The sequence below is a fragment of the Lotus japonicus genome, chromosome 6 (genome assembly GCF_012489685.1).
Source record: "Lotus japonicus ecotype B-129 chromosome 6, LjGifu_v1.2".
NCBI lineage: Eukaryota > Viridiplantae > Streptophyta > Magnoliopsida > Fabales > Fabaceae > Lotus > Lotus japonicus.
In genome coordinates, this window is record NC_080046.1 from 58,373,686 (window position 1) to 58,390,490 (window position 16,805).

General features: G+C 34.0%; 2 protein-coding genes across 3 annotated transcripts; both read left to right on the forward strand.

Moving 5' to 3' along the window:
* Positions 1-7,430: 7,430 nt before the first annotated feature.
* On the forward strand, positions 7,431-12,675 carry LOC130722713 (uncharacterized). Of its 2 annotated transcripts, none has more exons than XM_057573534.1 (11): positions 7,431-7,588; positions 7,727-7,804; positions 9,299-9,394; positions 9,496-9,571; positions 9,652-9,756; positions 9,850-9,923; positions 10,032-10,139; positions 10,232-10,369; positions 11,526-11,631; positions 11,824-12,029; positions 12,195-12,675. In XM_057573534.1, exons 1-11 carry the CDS (start codon positions 7,517-7,519, stop codon positions 12,261-12,263), a joined length of 1,128 nt encoding a protein of 375 aa, XP_057429517.1. In that variant the 5' UTR covers positions 7,431-7,516; the 3' UTR covers positions 12,264-12,675. The 2 variants fall into 2 exon arrangements, with proteins under 2 accessions (XP_057429517.1, XP_057429518.1); XM_057573535.1 differs by having other exon boundaries at positions 9,661-9,756.
* Positions 12,676-13,250: 575 nt separating this feature from the next.
* LOC130722711 (pentatricopeptide repeat-containing protein At1g51965, mitochondrial) lies at positions 13,251-16,657 on the forward strand. The gene is made up of 2 exons (XM_057573531.1): positions 13,251-14,096; positions 14,800-16,657. The coding sequence occupies exons 1-2, from the start codon at positions 13,353-13,355 to the stop codon at positions 16,003-16,005; spliced, it is 1,950 nt and encodes a 649-aa protein (XP_057429514.1). The 5' UTR covers positions 13,251-13,352; the 3' UTR covers positions 16,006-16,657.
* Positions 16,658-16,805: the final 148 nt, after the last annotated feature.

A 16,805-nucleotide genomic window follows, 5' to 3' on the forward strand; every position in this document is an offset into this window, starting at 1 on the left:
AGAGATATAAAAGAAAACGAGTTAAAATTTGGTGAAATAGATAATTCGTCTAGATGCATCTAAACCTAAAAAATGTGAGAAAGAAAGTCAATAGAGCAAAATGATAGATGTAATATATATATATATATATATATATGATGTTATGTGATGTAAATGATAAAGAACCAAGTTTGTGAACATTCTCAACTGCCAATATTACACATTTTCCAAGTGGCGGGTCATATGAAGATTCGGTAGGAAGAGCTAGTTGGAACTCTCTTTCTGGCATTGGGCTTCCATTAGATACATTCGTTTCAAGACGTTCAGTCACATTCTCACACTGAAAAGAAGTTCACATAAAAGAGATATAATTTAGAGATGTTATGTGATATGTTAGAAAAATAAAAGATATAAAAGAAAATGAGTTAAAATTTGGTGAAAAAGATAATTCGTATGAATACATCTAAACCTAAACATTGTGAGAATAAAAGTGAATTGAGAAAAATGATATATGTAGTATATATGATGCGATGTGATGTTAATGATAAAGAACCAACTTTGTGAACTTTCTCAACTGCCAATGTTTGAGATTTTCCTAGTGGCAGGTCATATGAAGTTTCGGTAGGAAGTGCTAATTGCAACTCTCTTTCTGGCATTGGACTTCCATTAGATATGTTCGGTTCAAGATGTTCAGTCACCTTCTCACACTGAGTTCACATAAAAGAGATATAATTTAAAGATGTTATGTGATATGTTAGAAAAATAAGAGATATCAAAGAGAATGAGTTAAAATTTGGTGAAAAAGATAATTCGTCTGAATCCATCTTAACCTAAAAAATGTGAGAATAAAAGTGAATAGAGAAAATGATAGATGTAATATATATGATGTGATGTGATGTTAATGATAAAGAACCAAGTTTGTGAATATTCTCAACTGCCAATGTTAGACATTTTCCTAGTGGTGGGTCATATGAAGATTCGGTAGGAAGTGCTAGCTGCAACTCTCTTTCTAGCATTGGGCTTCCATTAGGTACATCCGTGTCAAGACGTTCAGTCACATTCTCACACTGAAAAGAAGTTCACATAAAAGAGATATAATTTAGAGATGTTATGTGATATGTTAGAAAAAAAAGAGACAGAAAATGAGTGAATATTTGGTGTAAAAGATAATTCATTAGGATGGTTATAAACCTAAAAAATGTGAGAAAGAAAGTGAACAGAGAAAAATGATAGATGTGATATATAAGATGTCATATGACGTTGATGATAAAGAACCAACTTTGTGAACATTCTCAACTTCCAATGTTAGAGATTTTCCTAGTGGCGGGTCTTCTGAAGTGTCGGTAGGAAGAGCTAGTTGCAACTCTCTTTCTGGTCTTGGGCTTCCATTAGATACGTTCGATTCAATATGTCCAGTCACCTTCTCACACTGAAAAGAAGTTCACGTTAGAGAAAGATAATTTAGAGATGTTATGTGATATGTTTAGAAAAATAAGTGATATAAAAGAAAATGAGTTAAAATTTGGTGAAAAGGATAATACGTCTGGATGCATCTAAAGCTAAAAAATGTGAGAATAAAAGTGAATAGAGAAAAATGATAGATGTAATATATATGATGCGATGTGGTGTTAATAATAAAGAACAAAGTTTGTGAACTTTCTCAACTGTTAATGTTAGAGATTTTCCTAGTGGCGGGTCATATGAAGATTCAGTAGGAGTAGGAAGTGCTAATTGCAACTCTCTTTCTGGCATTGGGCTTTCATTAGATGCGTTCAGTTCAAGAAGTTCATTCACCTTCTCACACTGAGAAGAAGTTCACATATAAGAGAGTTAATTTAGCGATGTTATGTGATATGTTAGCAAAATAAGAGATATAAATGAAAATAATTTAAAATTTGGTGAAAAAGATAATTCATCTGGGTGCATCTAAACCTAACATATGTGGGAATGAAAGTGAATAGAGAAAAATGATAGACGTAATATATATAATGCAATGTGATGTTAGTGATGAAGAACCAAGATCGTGAGTATTCTCAACTGCCAATGTTAGAAATTTTCCTAGTGGCGGGTCATATGAAGATTCGGTAGGAAAAACTAGTTGCAATTCTCTTTCTGGCATTGGGCTTCCCTTAGATACGTTCAGTTCAAGACGTTCAGTCACCTTCTCACACTGAAAAGAAGTTCACATAAAAGAGAGATAATTTAGAGATGTTATGTGATATGTTAGATAAATAAGAGACATAAACGAAAATGAGTTAAAATTTGGTGAAAAAGATAATTCGTCTAGATGCATCTAAACCTAAAAATATGTGAGAAAGAAAGAGAATAGAGAAAAAGGATAGATGTAATATATATGATGCGATGTGATGTTAATAATAAAGAACTAAGTTTGTGAATATTCTCAACTGCCAATGTTCGAGATTTTTCTAGTGTTGGATCATGAGAAGATTTGGTAGGAAGAGCTAGTTGCAACTCTCTTTCTGGCATTAGGCTTCCATTAGATACTTTCGGTTCAAGACATCCAGTGACCTTCTCACACTGAAAGGAATTCACATAAAAGAGAGATAATTTAGAGATGTTAAGTGATATGTTTGAAAAATAAGAGATATAAAAGAAAATGAGTTAAAATTTGGTGAAAAACATAGTTCGTATGGATACATCTAAACCTGAAAGGTGTGAGAAAGAAAGTGAGTTGAGAAAAATGATAGATGTAATATATATGTTGGGATGTGATGTTAATGATAAAGAACCAAGTTTGTGAATATCCTCAACTGCCAATGTTGTAGATTTTCCTTGTGGCAGGTCATATGAAGATCTAACATGAAGAGGTAGCTGCAACTCTTGTTCTGACATTTGGCTTCCATTAGATACATTCATTTCAAAATGTCCAGCCTCCTTCCAACGCTGAAAAGAATTTCACATTAAAGAAAGATAATTTAGAGATGTTATGTTATACGTTAGAAAAATAAGATATAGAAAAGAAAATGAGTTAAAATTTGGTGAAAAAGATAATTCGTCTGGATGCATCTAAACCTATAAAATGTGAGAAAGAAAGTGAATTAAGAGAAATGATAAATGTGATATATTATGCGATGTGATGTTAACAACAAAGAACTAACTTTTCGAACATTCTCAAGTGCCACTGCAAGAGATTTTTCTAGTGGCGTGTCATATGAAGATATGGTAGGAAAAGCTAGCTGCAACTTTCTTTTTGACATTGAGCTTCTGTTCGATTCAAGACATTTAGTCATCTTCTCACGCTAAAAAAGGTCACATAAAAAAGAGATAATTTAGAGATATTATGTGATATGTTAGAAAATGAAGAATAGAAAAGAAAAAGGAAAAATGAATGAATTCTTGGTGAAAAATCAATGAATGTGAGAAAGAAAGTGAATTAAAAAAATCGATACATTGATATACCTGATTCGATGTGTATGTTGATGATAAATAACCAACTTCATGAACATTCTCAATCACCGATGTTAGAGCTTTTCCTGGTGGTGGGTCATATGAAGGTCCATTTGGAATTGCTAGCTGCAAATCTAGTCTTGGCATTGAGCTTCCATTAGACATGTTCCATTGATGATGTTTAGTCACATTCTCACGCTGAAAAGAAGTTTGAACAGATAAGAGAAACGAAAATGTTTGGTAGACAACAACAAAAGACAGATAAAGGAAAAAATGAGGTGTATGTGTGATAGTGTTACTATTGATTGTTAAAGTTCGTGATTGTAAACACAAATATTAAATTATGTAGACACCCATCAAAGTGAGAAAGGGAGAAATTAAAAGAGAGAGAAGTAATAATTATCAAAGAAATAAATGAATACTAGCCTCTTGAGTGAGAGGGTGATTTCCAGGAATGACTTGATTCGAAGAATGTTGTTGATGCACTCTATGGTATTGGTGTTGATGACCATATGTTACCCAATGACTTAGGTTCCTCAGTGCCTCCCGGAGTTGGATATTTTCACTTCTCAGTCTTTCGTTTTCATGAAAAAGAGCATTCTTCTCTGCTTGCAGTACATTTGCCTTATAAAGATCGATCACAACATACATCCAATTATGATCAGTAATTCAGTATCACATTGGCATACCAATTAATTAAGTTAAAGCATGTAAAATATTTTGAATTACGTGTCAATTACTCTAAAGAAATTAAAAACACTAATATATTATTACCCTTGATTGACTCCTCTTGTTCTGAAACCAAAACCGCACTTGTTTCTGTTCAAGCCCGAGCTCTGTTGCTATCTTATTCCTTTCACTTGTAGTAGGGAAGGGGCATCTTTTGAATATTCTTAATTTTGAAAGTAAGGATCCCAATTAGGTTAGAGCCAGTTGATTAACATGAGGAAAAAAAGACAGGTTATGAAGCAGAATTGTTTGTATCAATATTGGATTATGCATGTCGATCCGATCCGATGAACACTCCCTACTAATTATCATTTCAACATGGGATTAAGATTCTCTATACTCACTTGTTATCATTTTACATAATTTTGCTCATTCAAATTATGCTATATTAATTAAAAATGTGCGTTCTTTTAAATAACATGACAAAAGTTGATCGATGGACAAAGAATTAGACACCAGATTGAGACAAAAGATTTCAATTCCAAAACAGTAAGATAAATAATGGCTAGTTAAAAATAAATTATCCAAACAAAAAACTAAATCCGAAGTTAATTGGGGAAAATTGAATTTTCATACAATATTAAAGAGTTAGGATGGAAAAAAATCTATTTAGTATGATTTACAAATCTTGGTATATGGATTAAGACTAGGTTAGTGCAAGATCATCTAAAAGGATTTTTCACAAATAAGAATCATCTTACGCTTCAAGGTGAGTTGTATGACTGGGAGAATGACGAAAGGCTTGTTTGCCTTTGCTCTGAACCTCTTGTTCATCAGCAGTTGCACCATCAGCACCTCCAGACAAATTCATTTTTTCAATTCACCTGCAAAGACTAGAAAAAACAAAAACAAAAAATCTTCTTAATTTCCTTTTCCCTAAGTTTTTGGATAAGATTTGTGAAATTCTTAGAGAAGTTATACATTAGCAATTAGGATTAGATCAGTGTGCCAATAATTAACAAAAAAAAAGGAATAATCATGCATGAGATTACCTCTTATTGGTAGGGATTATTTTCCCTCTATTTTCTCTATGTGTGGTGGTGAATGCAAATGTGTAATTTATTTTCACACATGTAAGAGCGAAAAATGTTGGGTAGACACACAATATATAGGCTGGGGACATCCAGAGTTGTAAAGAAGATAAGACTGTAAATAAATGAGTGTAATAAATGTTATTATGTGATAATAAATGAAGGAACCTTCATAAAATACTAAACATTATCAGCCCATAGGTTTTTTTTAATAAATTACGAATTATATTTTGAAATGAAGTAAAAGGGGTACTTTAAACCAATACATAAAAGAACAAACGGGAAAAAAAAAAAGACAAATTACAATTACAGTAAATTAAACCAACCACCAGCCAACTAGATCATGAGCACACCCAACTACCTAAACTCTTGGGGACACTTTTGGACCTAAACTCTTGGGGACACTTTTGGTCTTCACCACACCTGAGTTGGAATTGTAGGAGTAACTTAACAAACAAAAATAAAATGCAAGAATATATAATACTTTAAAAAAAGATATTAACATTAGGGTATCTTAATTAATTAATGCTAAGGAAAATTTTATGCTTAAAGTGTATAATTTTTGTACATAGTAGTCCAATTAATATCTATAAATTTGCCATGTGTAATTAAATTGGTCCTTAAAAAATATTTAAAAAGGAAAATAGAAAGATGTGATTAAATACATTCGTAAAAATCACGTGCGTATAATTAAAAATATAATATATTTGTAAAATTCATCTGATAAATTATTAAGTAAAGATATATTAATGATTGAAGTACTTGAAAATAATCAATTTAAATAAAAAATTAATAAATATTAATTTTAAATATAGTAAATTAATATTTTTGTTTTTCCAAGGTGTCCGCACAACTGATAGCCATGTGATTAATCCCTAAAGGCTCTAAAATAAATATGATAAATTTATACTATTTAGTTTTTAAATATAATTACCTAGTAAGAAAATTAATTAATTATAATTTTCACTACTTTATAAATTTGACTACATTTAATGACTCTCTATAATATCAAGTATATTTTTTTCTATATATATTATAATATCATATATGTATATTAGAGTATTAATTACTCAAAAATATATTATATAAAATATATTATATTCTCTTTCTCTCTCTACTTATATTATATTGTTTTTTATTATATTATAATATTCTCTTTCTCTCTCTACTTATATTATATTATATTGTTTTTTATTATATTATAATATTCCCTTTCTCTTTCTACTTATATTATATTTTATTGTTTTTTATTATATTATAATATTCTCTTTCTCTCTCTACTTATATTATATTATATTTTTATTATATTATAATATATTATATAGTATTAATTACTAAAAAGTACTCATTAAAAAATTTTCCATTAAAAAATATAATTTATTTATTATGTTAATTACAATACTACTAAAAAAATGATATAATTTAAAATATTTAATGTTATAGTTAATTCATAAATATATTAGTAATTGACTGAGAAAATATTAGTGAAAATATCAAATAATTATATTTTCATTTATGAGCCTTTAGAATATAATATTGAATGACTTTTAAACAATTTAGTGTGTTATTGATTATTATTCAATAAATATTTTTCGTTATAGTTAATTCCTAAATATATTAGTAATTGACTGAGAAAGTATTAATGAAAATATCAAATAATAATGTTTTCATTTATGAGCCTTTAAATATAATATTGAATGACTTTTAAACAATTTAGTGTGTCATTGATTATTATTCAATAAATGTTTTTCAAAATATTAATGACAAGCCAATTAGTTATAAAATTAGTCAGAATTAATATGAGAAAGAATATGGTGCAAAAAGTAATCCTCACCTATCCTCCTCCATCCATCTACACCTCAGCATTCACTAGAACACAACCTTTATGTTTGTTTTTTTTTTAGATGATTTTCATTGATTCACCCTTACTTCTACTTTCATCATTTTCGCCAATTTTTTTTTCTTCTTCTTTTTCTATTACATCACTAATCGTAGCTCAAGTGGGGTAGGTCCAGGTATCAATCCTTAGATAGTGTAATTTATCTTTCCGATGCACCAAATAACCGTATATATCATTTCCTTTTCTTCTATTTCTAAATCTCTAAGTTTGGATGAATTTGAGGAATGAATTTTTTTTATTGTTTTGTAAATTCCAGGCCCATAGTGAGAACTCCTTCTTTCATATACCCATGGGCCTTGTGGACAATAGGAAGGCCCACAGGCCCGAAATATAAAGCCTTGTATCCAAAAATATAACAAAGCCCAAACGTTTGACCAAAAAAATGCGATTGATTTTCGCGAGATATAACGAAAGCACGTAGCTGAAGTGTGCAACCACCACCACCACCAGATCGATCTCTCTCTCTGAGATGGAGTTCCGCGTCTCCGTCGTCGTTTGCACCCTGCTCCTCACCTTCTCTCTCTTCTCTCATCACGCTAGGGTTCGTTTCCCTCTCTTTCCCTCTCGTTCTCTCTGTACTCTCTTCAATTGCGCGAGCGCGTTTGCATTTGGTGGCGGTTTCGATCTGATAGTTTTCTCTGTTTTTGATTTCGATGTTTGTGTTTGTGTGTTGTTGCAGGGTGAGGCTTCTGGTTCCGCTTTCTTCATCGATAGCTCCACTCACCGATTCATTCGCGATAGATCATCCAACGATGAGGTTGAGCTTTTATCTCTTGTCTCATTCCTGCATCTTATGCTCTCTTCCTTTTCAACTCACTGATCGATGCGAATTTTCAGTCAATTATTTGAATTCGAATTAGAGAATGCATTTTGTTTGGCAATTGATAAGATATTGAATGCAAAAACTGAAATCTCCTGAATAAATTAAGCAACGCAAGCCTTCTTTAGAGTTTGGGATGTTGAGAGAAGTAAAGTTAACTAATGAATAGGAACATTGAATTGATGTGAGGACTGAATTGCTATATTTTAGCCGCGGAAGTTTGTTCATCGGGTGATTTTCGATGCTATTGTATTACTTTATTACCTATTTGCTGTTAGTTTGCTTTCAAAGAAACCAATACTTCTTCAATATTTTTTTTAATCAAGGGGCAAAATGACTATCTGTAGGTGCATCTTTACTTAAACTTTGTTGGATTATGAAAAAAATACAAAAATTGCCGGTTCTCTTAGTTTGTAATTACTGAGGTGTATAGACAATTGAGCAGCAGTCAGAGTTCTAGAGTTCCACTGCAAATTTCTGATTGCAGAAGGAAGTGTATTTTGAATTGGTAGTATTAGAGGTAATAAAGTAGGTTAGTGCTGCATCTTTAGGTCAAAGTAGATCTGGTTGTGGGTCTGTGGAATTGAAAAAACAATATATGAATTTGGGTTTCTTTTTGGGCTTTAAACTGTATTTTGTAACTTTCACACTGTAAATTCAGAGGCTAGAAAGGATGTGCTAGCAGTTTTTAGAAGGCAAATGAGTAGATATGTTGATACAAATCCTGAAAACTAGAATGGACAAGCCGACAAGTATAGGAATGGCACTATGAGGGATGGGGAAAACATTAGGACACTTGCACTGTCTACTACTTTTGAAGAACTTTTCTTTTAAAAAAATTTCTTTACATGTGCACTTTAAAGTTTCTATAAATTTATCCTTTAAATTCAAGAAAAGTGAAAATAGAATGTGAATTTTGTTTTCTCATGACTCAGTTCATTATAACTTTGAATAAGGATCCTTTAAGAAATTCTGACTAGCAAAACCTATATTGGAAACATTACCAATTAGACCAGATAGTTAAATTGATTAAGTGATTAACTGTTCTAGAAACATCCTTTGTTTGGTTAAAAATGGTAAGGGAAAAAGTGTGAGTAAAAACAGGTAACGAAAATGAGCAAGTAAGAGATTTTTTCCCCTTCTCGTATTTTTGTTGATATGAATTAGAATACAATGAAGGCAAATTTGTAGAAGTACATATTCAATCATAGCCAAAAAATTTAAAGGATATCTGAGAACTACAATTTTTCTAATTTATATTACAACAAGTTTATAATATAATTCTCTCCAGTTTGTTCCTTTTGAGAGACATTGATCTTATTGGAATTAAGGTTAAATATTCCCATCATCTTCATCCTTTCTGTGCTCCCCTTAGATCCCCTTAGTTTCAATAATAATGATCTCATTGGATGGTATTATTTCACTTTGCAGCATCCTTCAATGCTGCTTCAGGAAGTTGGTGCTGCTGTGTCAGTCTTGCTTGGTTTTGCACCTCCTTCCACCCTTTCAGCTGCTAGCTCATCCAAGGTCCTCAAAAAATCATCAGTGATGTTCATTTTCTTTTCTACCTTATTTGTACATCATGCTTTTTAGAGGTTTGATTGATGGTAATATTTTGCTATTTGCAGTTGAATGAGGTTCTGATTCCTAATCCATTCAATAGGCCCCGCGCTGTGTTTTTGCTGGAAGTGAATGGAATCAATGGTTTCTGGCCTTGGTTTTAAGTATTACAATCAATTTCAATATTATGTCCTCTTTATAAAGTAATTATAATAAATGTATAGTGAATGCAGGTCTTGAAAAAATTGTCCAAGATAATGCTATGTTCAGCAGTTCAATTAGGAGTACAAACATAATCGATTCAGAGAAAGTTAACATTCAGCTACCAGGTGAGTATGATGAAAATGGTGATGGGCACTACCAATGTGGTTTTATCCTAATTTTTAGTGAGAGGCTTTACGGTTTTTTTTAAATTCATTCAGATGAAAATGAGGTTTCTGTGTTTTCTTTGGATGAGCAATTGGAAGACATCACCGACAGAGAAATAAGTGATTTTGTAAGTCTTGATTCATAATCATATTATACATGTCTACGAGCTATTTCCTTATTTGATTATCTTGTATTCATGTTAAATGTCAAAAAATGACTGTCTTTGTTTTCTTAGTCATCCTTGATAGGTGGATCGTATGCTCCTGATGCACTAGAGCCATTGAATGGAGTGCTTACCATTCCATTGGCAAATGGCAACTCAGTGAATCTCCATATGTCAAAGGTATACATATATTGGGGATTTAAGGTATACTGTTCTACTTATATGTGACTTTGGTAAGACTGATTGGGAGGTTTATGTGTTTCTGTTTGCAGAAAGCAGAAAGGAATTTTGTTGTAGGTCTTTTGTCTCTCACTCGAAATGTTAAAAGGGCAATTCAAATGCATGACGATTTGTCACAGAGTACACAAAATCCAGCTGAGTTGTTAACAGGATGCTTTAATGGCATTAAGGTCTGAAATGTTCTTCCACTCTCCTTTGCTTATTCTTCACCTTTTTTTCTTTTTGAATTTTCGGAAAGGGTACATTTTCCTTATCCAGCCAAAGTATTGTTTGCCTTGTATTGGTAGAAGTTTCCTTATAATAACTTAGGTGAAAAAGCAACCTACTAAGTCAGCTTAGGCTGCACAATCCCTTCACATCTCTATTCTCTAAGATGGGTACTCTTTTGAAAAAACAACCTTTGGCAGCAACACAGAGGAGTTAAGAAAATAAACCTACCCCAAAGAAAATGTAAGGATTCCCTGGTGATGAATGTGTTTCACCTCAGTTATGCCACCAGTTATCTTCCCTTCTTTTTCTAACAGTTTTTGTTTAACAGAAAAGAAAATGGTCATTGTTACATGGATCATGTTATAGGAGGCTTAAATCATTCGTACTATTGTTGGACAATTTGAAATCCAATTAAATTGAAATTGAAATGATTTCTAAAAAAGAAAATATGGAAAGAACATAATTTTCTTCTTTTGGGCAGTACAGTTCCTTAAACTATGCCGACCTGAACTCGAGACTATCCAAAGTGCTTTGTTGCCCTTGTTCTTTCTCAACTTAAACTGTGCTACTTGAGAAATTTTGTATTTACGTCTGCCCAAGCAATTCTTTTTTCCTAAACTTGATTAGTGCTCTGTTTTATTTTATGGATAACATATGACTTGATTAGTGTATGTATATGCAAATCTTAAATAATATCAATTGGAGGCGATAACGGAATTTTGTTTGCAACGGTTTTTACTAATTTACATATTTTACTGATTTGTCTTGTGAGAAATAATATTTCTCCACCTCTATCCTGGAGTCTCCCCACACGACAAATCTTTAACCTCTAATTTCAGGCCCTGACATGAGGAGCATTGATTCCTTTATTATTTTTATTGCTTTTATGTATGTTTTAAGAAAACAAAAGTAATATAGTATGATAGAGAACAATAGACATTACACATGTTATTTAGTTATGTAAACTTAACCAATGATATAGAAAAGCATCAATGCTGTTAAATACCAAGTTTTGCTGTAGTCCAATACATATTTTTGTTCACATTTACCTACAATATCTGTTGATGTTACATGCATGGCTTTTTTTGTCCAATCTGATTGACTACTATGGTGCAGGTTTTCCAAGAGCAAGCTGAAGTTGAAAGTATTGCTCAGCATGGAGTTGAACTGCTACTAGCAACTTTGACAAAGTTATTTGGTTCACTGCAAGAAGCATACAAAGGTCAATTTTTGTCAGTCTTAAATAATTGCTGTATAATTTTAAAATAGAGAATCACAACATTGGTATTGATTCTCTCTAGTACAAGAAACTATTGAATTAAGGTCCACTATGAATTAATATCCACAATAATTTTTATTGGTCTAAAGAGTTCATTTTCTTTCATTGAAGTTGTTGATGGTCAATGTTGTGCAGGTCAAATTGTTGGAATTATCTATTGTCAAACGACCACTCCTCAAGAGTCAGGCAAGAAGTTCGATGTGATCTTTACTCCTCATCATACTGCTCGATGGTTGGAAGAAATCAAAGCACTGAATGCTACAGGTCCAGAAGTGGTACTGGTTAGGACAACCCTTGCTTGGATAACAGGAATAATTTTGCTCATTTCAACTCTTTTAGGGGTAAGTTTTATTTGAAATAATTTTACTATTAATATAAATTAAATATATATCATTAAGATCTAGCTAAATGTTTGGAACTTGGAAGATATTCATGCAATGGTGGATCGTTAATGATGAGATTTGATCGATGGTCAAATATTTACAAATTTATTTGTTTTGTGGCAGATATGTTACCTCATGAATATGCCCCTCACTAGGGACACGCTTCTCTATTCTAATGTCAAGCTTGATTAGGCAATGGAAGCATCCTAAGACAAATCTTCTCAACCAACCAAGGAGAACCCGGCTTCCATTGAACCGCGATTGGGGGTTTTTCTCTTGATGCCTCTAATCTGTGTGCATTATTATATTATTGTTTTTGAAGCCTTAGTTACCGCCAATTTATTGTACCCACAATATCGTGCATTGGAAATTTGTTCAATCAGGATTAAGTCGTCTTCACAGTGGGGGATATCATACGTTGATGTTCAAATGTTAGGCATAGATATTGTACCCTGTTATCAGGACTTGCACATCTTGATTGTGCCCAGTAATTTGTTGTGTGACTCTGGTTAGTACAGCTATTTACAATAATGTGTACCCGTGGTTGACATATTGTTTAAAATCATTTCAATAATATCATTGTAAAATAATAAAATTTCAGAAATGTTGAGGTGACTTCCCGTTTCCAGATTAAGGTGCATCAAACTAGAGCTTACCATTTATTTTCATTGTGCTCCTTCTCCAATGATGATGAAGAAGCAAGCTGGCCACGTAAATGATTTTTAACTGAATAATGGTTCCTTTTGAATAGTTGATGGGATCAAATGAAAAATTGTCTCTTAAGTTGATCCTTTAAAAATTTAAATGATCAAATTATTTTTTGGAATTTTAACCATTAAAAGTGACATTCCTTTCATCAATCAAATCTCTAGTGAACTTCACAGCCAACATTACAAATGTTGTACCAAATGGACGTTGTGGACTTGGTCGTTGCTGCATTATTAGGTCTGAGTAGACGTGTTACATGTGTGACATTTACGGGTGGGGTGGGTAGCTCACATAGTCGAGCTAATGGTAATTGCAGGTAAATTGTCATAGTTCAAACCCCGATGACCAGTAAATTTGTACTACTAATTTACTGACTAAATGTTATGTTGCTTATAAAAAAAAGTGTGTTGACATTACATTAGAAATGAAATGATTAAGAAGTGACAAGAAAATCAAATCCCATATAATTAGAGAAAAAATAAATAATTAACCCAAACAAAAATCATCATCCCTTTGGAGCAAGAGTAGCTTCTTGACAATGCCGAAGTAGAAGAAGCCAAGCCAGTGGCACCAATGAAGCCATTCCACTTCCATCTCCGCCGCCACTTCAGCACAAAATACACCGCCAAGATCACCTCCACCTCCCCAACCGGCCGTTCTCTAGCGGCGGAAGTAACCCCACCACCTCCACTCCCCTCCGACATTCGAGGCTACACTCTCCCCCGCCGCGACCTCGTCTGCAAAGCCACCCAAATCCTCCTCTCCAACACCACCCACACCACCACCACCGCCAAACTCTCCCTCACCGACCCTTTCTCCGACCTCTCCGACTACCTCCACTCCCTCTCCCTCACCCTCACCCCTCTCGAAGCCTCCGAGATTCTCAAAGCCCTCAAAAACCCTTCCCTCGCTCTCAAATTCTTCCACTTCTGCCCCTCCCTTTCCCCCAATTTCCGCCATGAATCCTTCACCTACAACCGCCTCTTCCTCATCCTCTCCAAGTCCTCCTCCCCGCTCCGCCTTGACCAGGCTCGCGACCTCCTCAATGACATGGAGCGCCGCGGCGTGCGTGGCTCCATCTCCACCGTGAACATTCTCATTGGGTTCTTCGGTGATATAGAGCGTTGTGTTGGGTTGGTCAAGAAATGGGACCTTAGCCTCAATGCTTACACCTACAAGTGCTTGCTTCAGGCACATTTGAGGTCCCTTGATTCATCCAAAGCTTTTCAGGTGTATTTGGATATGCAGCGGCGCGGTTATAGGCTCGATATTTTCGGTTACAACATGCTTTTGGATGCTCTGGCCAAGGATGAAAAGGTTTGCCATTGATTTGGAATCAGTTGGATTATAATGCAAGTTTCACAAACACTAACAGAGACTCTAACATAACACCCTTTTGGATAAAGTTCAATTTTTCAATGCTAATGCCTAATAGGGTGCTAGTGTGTAGTTCAGTCACTGCATGTTTGGAAGTGCTTCTGTTAGTAGCTTGTGTTAGAATTGATTTTGAGACAGTAAAAACTGATCCAAACATACTATTAGTTAGGTTGGTTTGGTCCCCGAGGGTTAGCTCAAGTAGTAAGAGCTAAGGGACATAAGGGAGGGTTGGGTGGGATGAAGGGTGAAGGGTTCAGAGTTCGAACCCTGAGGATGAGCTAATTTACTAACATTACTAACAACTAACATTTGCCCATAAAAAAAAAAGTTAGGTTGGTTTGGGTATTTTGGTAGAGACAGCCGTAGGTAGTACAAGTCATGACTCATAATGATGGTAATGACACTTCAATTCATACTTTTGTTTTTAACTTTTTTGTTTTGTGAAATTATTTACTTTCTCTTCATCTGAGATTTTATATGGGTATGCTGCCAGCTGCCCTGCAAGCTTCGAGAGAGATTTGCGTGGATAGATTGATGAACATCTATTTTAGTTGTACTAGTGGTGTAAATTGTTTTGGAAAAATGCATTTTTCTTTCGTTGATAATGTTTACTGGTCATCGTGTATGCGCGATATTTTGGCAGGTGGATAAAGCATATAAAGTTTTTGAGGACATGAAGCGGAGGCATTGCGAGCCTGATGTGTTCACTTACACCATTATGATCAGAATGACTGGGAAATACGGCAAAACTAACGAGTCACTGGCACTTTTTGAAGTGATGTTAGAAAAGGGCTGCAATCTGAATGTGATTGCTTATAATACTATGATTGAGGCACTGGCTAAGGGCCGTATGGTTGATAAGGCCATCCTGCTCTTCAAAAAAATGGTGGAGAATGATTGTCAGCCTAATGAATTTACGTACACTGTGCTTTTGCATGTTCTGGTTGCTGAAGGGCAACTTAATAAGCTTGACAGTATTGTGGAGTTATCAAAGAAATATATAAATAAGCAGATATATGCATATCTTGTGAGGACTCTAAGCAAATTGGGTCATGCTTCTGAAGCACATAGACTATTTTGCAACATGTGGAACTTTCATGACAAGGGTGATAAATATGCTTACATGTCCATGTTAGAGAGTTTATGCAGTGCTGGGAAAATGACAGAGGCCATAGATCTTCTGGATAAAATTCATGAAAAAGGTATAACCACTGATACTATCATGTATAATACAGTATTCACAGCTCTCGGAAGGTTGAAGCAAATATCACATATTCATGATCTTTATGAAAAGATGAAAAGAGATGGCCCTGCACCAGATATATTTACATACAATATTCTGATCTCCAGCTTTGGCAGGGCTGGAAGAGTTGACAGTGCTGTTAAGATTTTTGAAGAACTAGAGAACAGCAAGTGTGAGCCTGATGTTATTTCCTATAACTGTTTGATCAATTGCCTAGGAAAGAATGGGGATGTTGATGAAGCTCACATGAGATTTAAAGAGATGCAAGAGAAAGGATTAAATCCAGATGTTGTAACCTACAGTACACTTATTGAGTGCTTTGGCAAGACGGATAAAGTTGAGATGGCATGCAGGTTGTTCGACGAAATGCTTGCTGAAGAATGCTCTCCTAACTTGGTCACATATAATATTTTACTAGATTGTCTTGAAAGGTCTGGAAGAACTGCTGAGGCAGTGGACCTTTATGCAAAACTCAAGCAGCAAGGATTGACACCCGATTCAATTACATATGCTGTGCTTGAACGATTGCAAAGTGGTGGGCATGGTAAATTGAGAGTTCGAAGGCAGAACCCAATTACTGGATGGGTTGTTAGCCCTTTACGATGATGTAGTAGACAAAATGTTCAGTATACATCCATATCAGGCAGAAATTTTGTGATTCTTCTTTCTCAGGGTTCTTTGTCTAAGGCTCTAAGCTATAGCTGTGTAGCTGAGGTAAAGAACCTTACATGATTATTGCAGTGTGATGAACTTGGTTGCAATCAAACGCCAGCAAGTGCAGTGACTATACACATGTTCCAGAAATGGCTTGCTGTTGGTTGGTAATGTACTCAAGTTTTTTTGCAAAGGAATTTGTAACTTTGGAATTCAATGAAGAAGGTATGTTTACTTTCTGTTATGGATCTGATAGATTCTGATAACTTAATTCGTGAAAGGGTCTGAGCAAGCTTGTAGTGGATAAATAATCTTTGGCATGGGTTGCCCATTCTCTGCCCTTGCAAAGATAATCAAAATCATGGCCTCATGGGGAAAGGACTAGCCATTATTTACTCTTTATATAGAATTCTGCTTTCTTACATGAATTGTAATATAGGGGAAATCTAGAAGGGGAAAATTGCCTATTATTTTCATTGGTTTTATACTGGACATTTCCAGGCTTCTAAAGTTAATAACTCAGTTTTTGAGGATGGCGTTGTAAGATGTAAAGCAACAGATGATATATTCCACCATTTACAGAGTGCTGTTTCATTTTCTGCTAGCTAAACATTGTAAAGCACTCTTATTTTCTTAAACTTATACAAGCTTATTGAATAGGTGTTCTATGTCAATCATTCTTGTAATAAATCCATAAAGGTTGGTCAATTATTCAATCCACAAAAACACCTCCATTAGGAAGTACACGACAT

Bases quoted from the DNA above. Each gene is read 5' to 3' on its own strand.
- LOC130722713 (XM_057573534.1), top strand. From the start codon at position 7,517: ATGGAGTTCCGCGTCTCCGTCGTCGTTTGCACCCTGCTCCTCACCTTC. The intron at 9,395-9,495 runs GTCCTCAAAAAA...TGCTATTTGCAG, and splicing joins CAGCTGCTAGCTCATCCAAG to TTGAATGAGGTTCTGATTCC. The intron at 9,757-9,849 runs GTGAGTATGATG...AAATTCATTCAG, and splicing joins AGTTAACATTCAGCTACCAG to ATGAAAATGAGGTTTCTGTG.
- LOC130722711 (XM_057573531.1), top strand. From the start codon at position 13,353: ATGAAGCCATTCCACTTCCATCTCCGCCGCCACTTCAGCACAAAATAC. The intron at 14,097-14,799 runs GTTTGCCATTGA...ATATTTTGGCAG, and splicing joins CTCTGGCCAAGGATGAAAAG to GTGGATAAAGCATATAAAGT.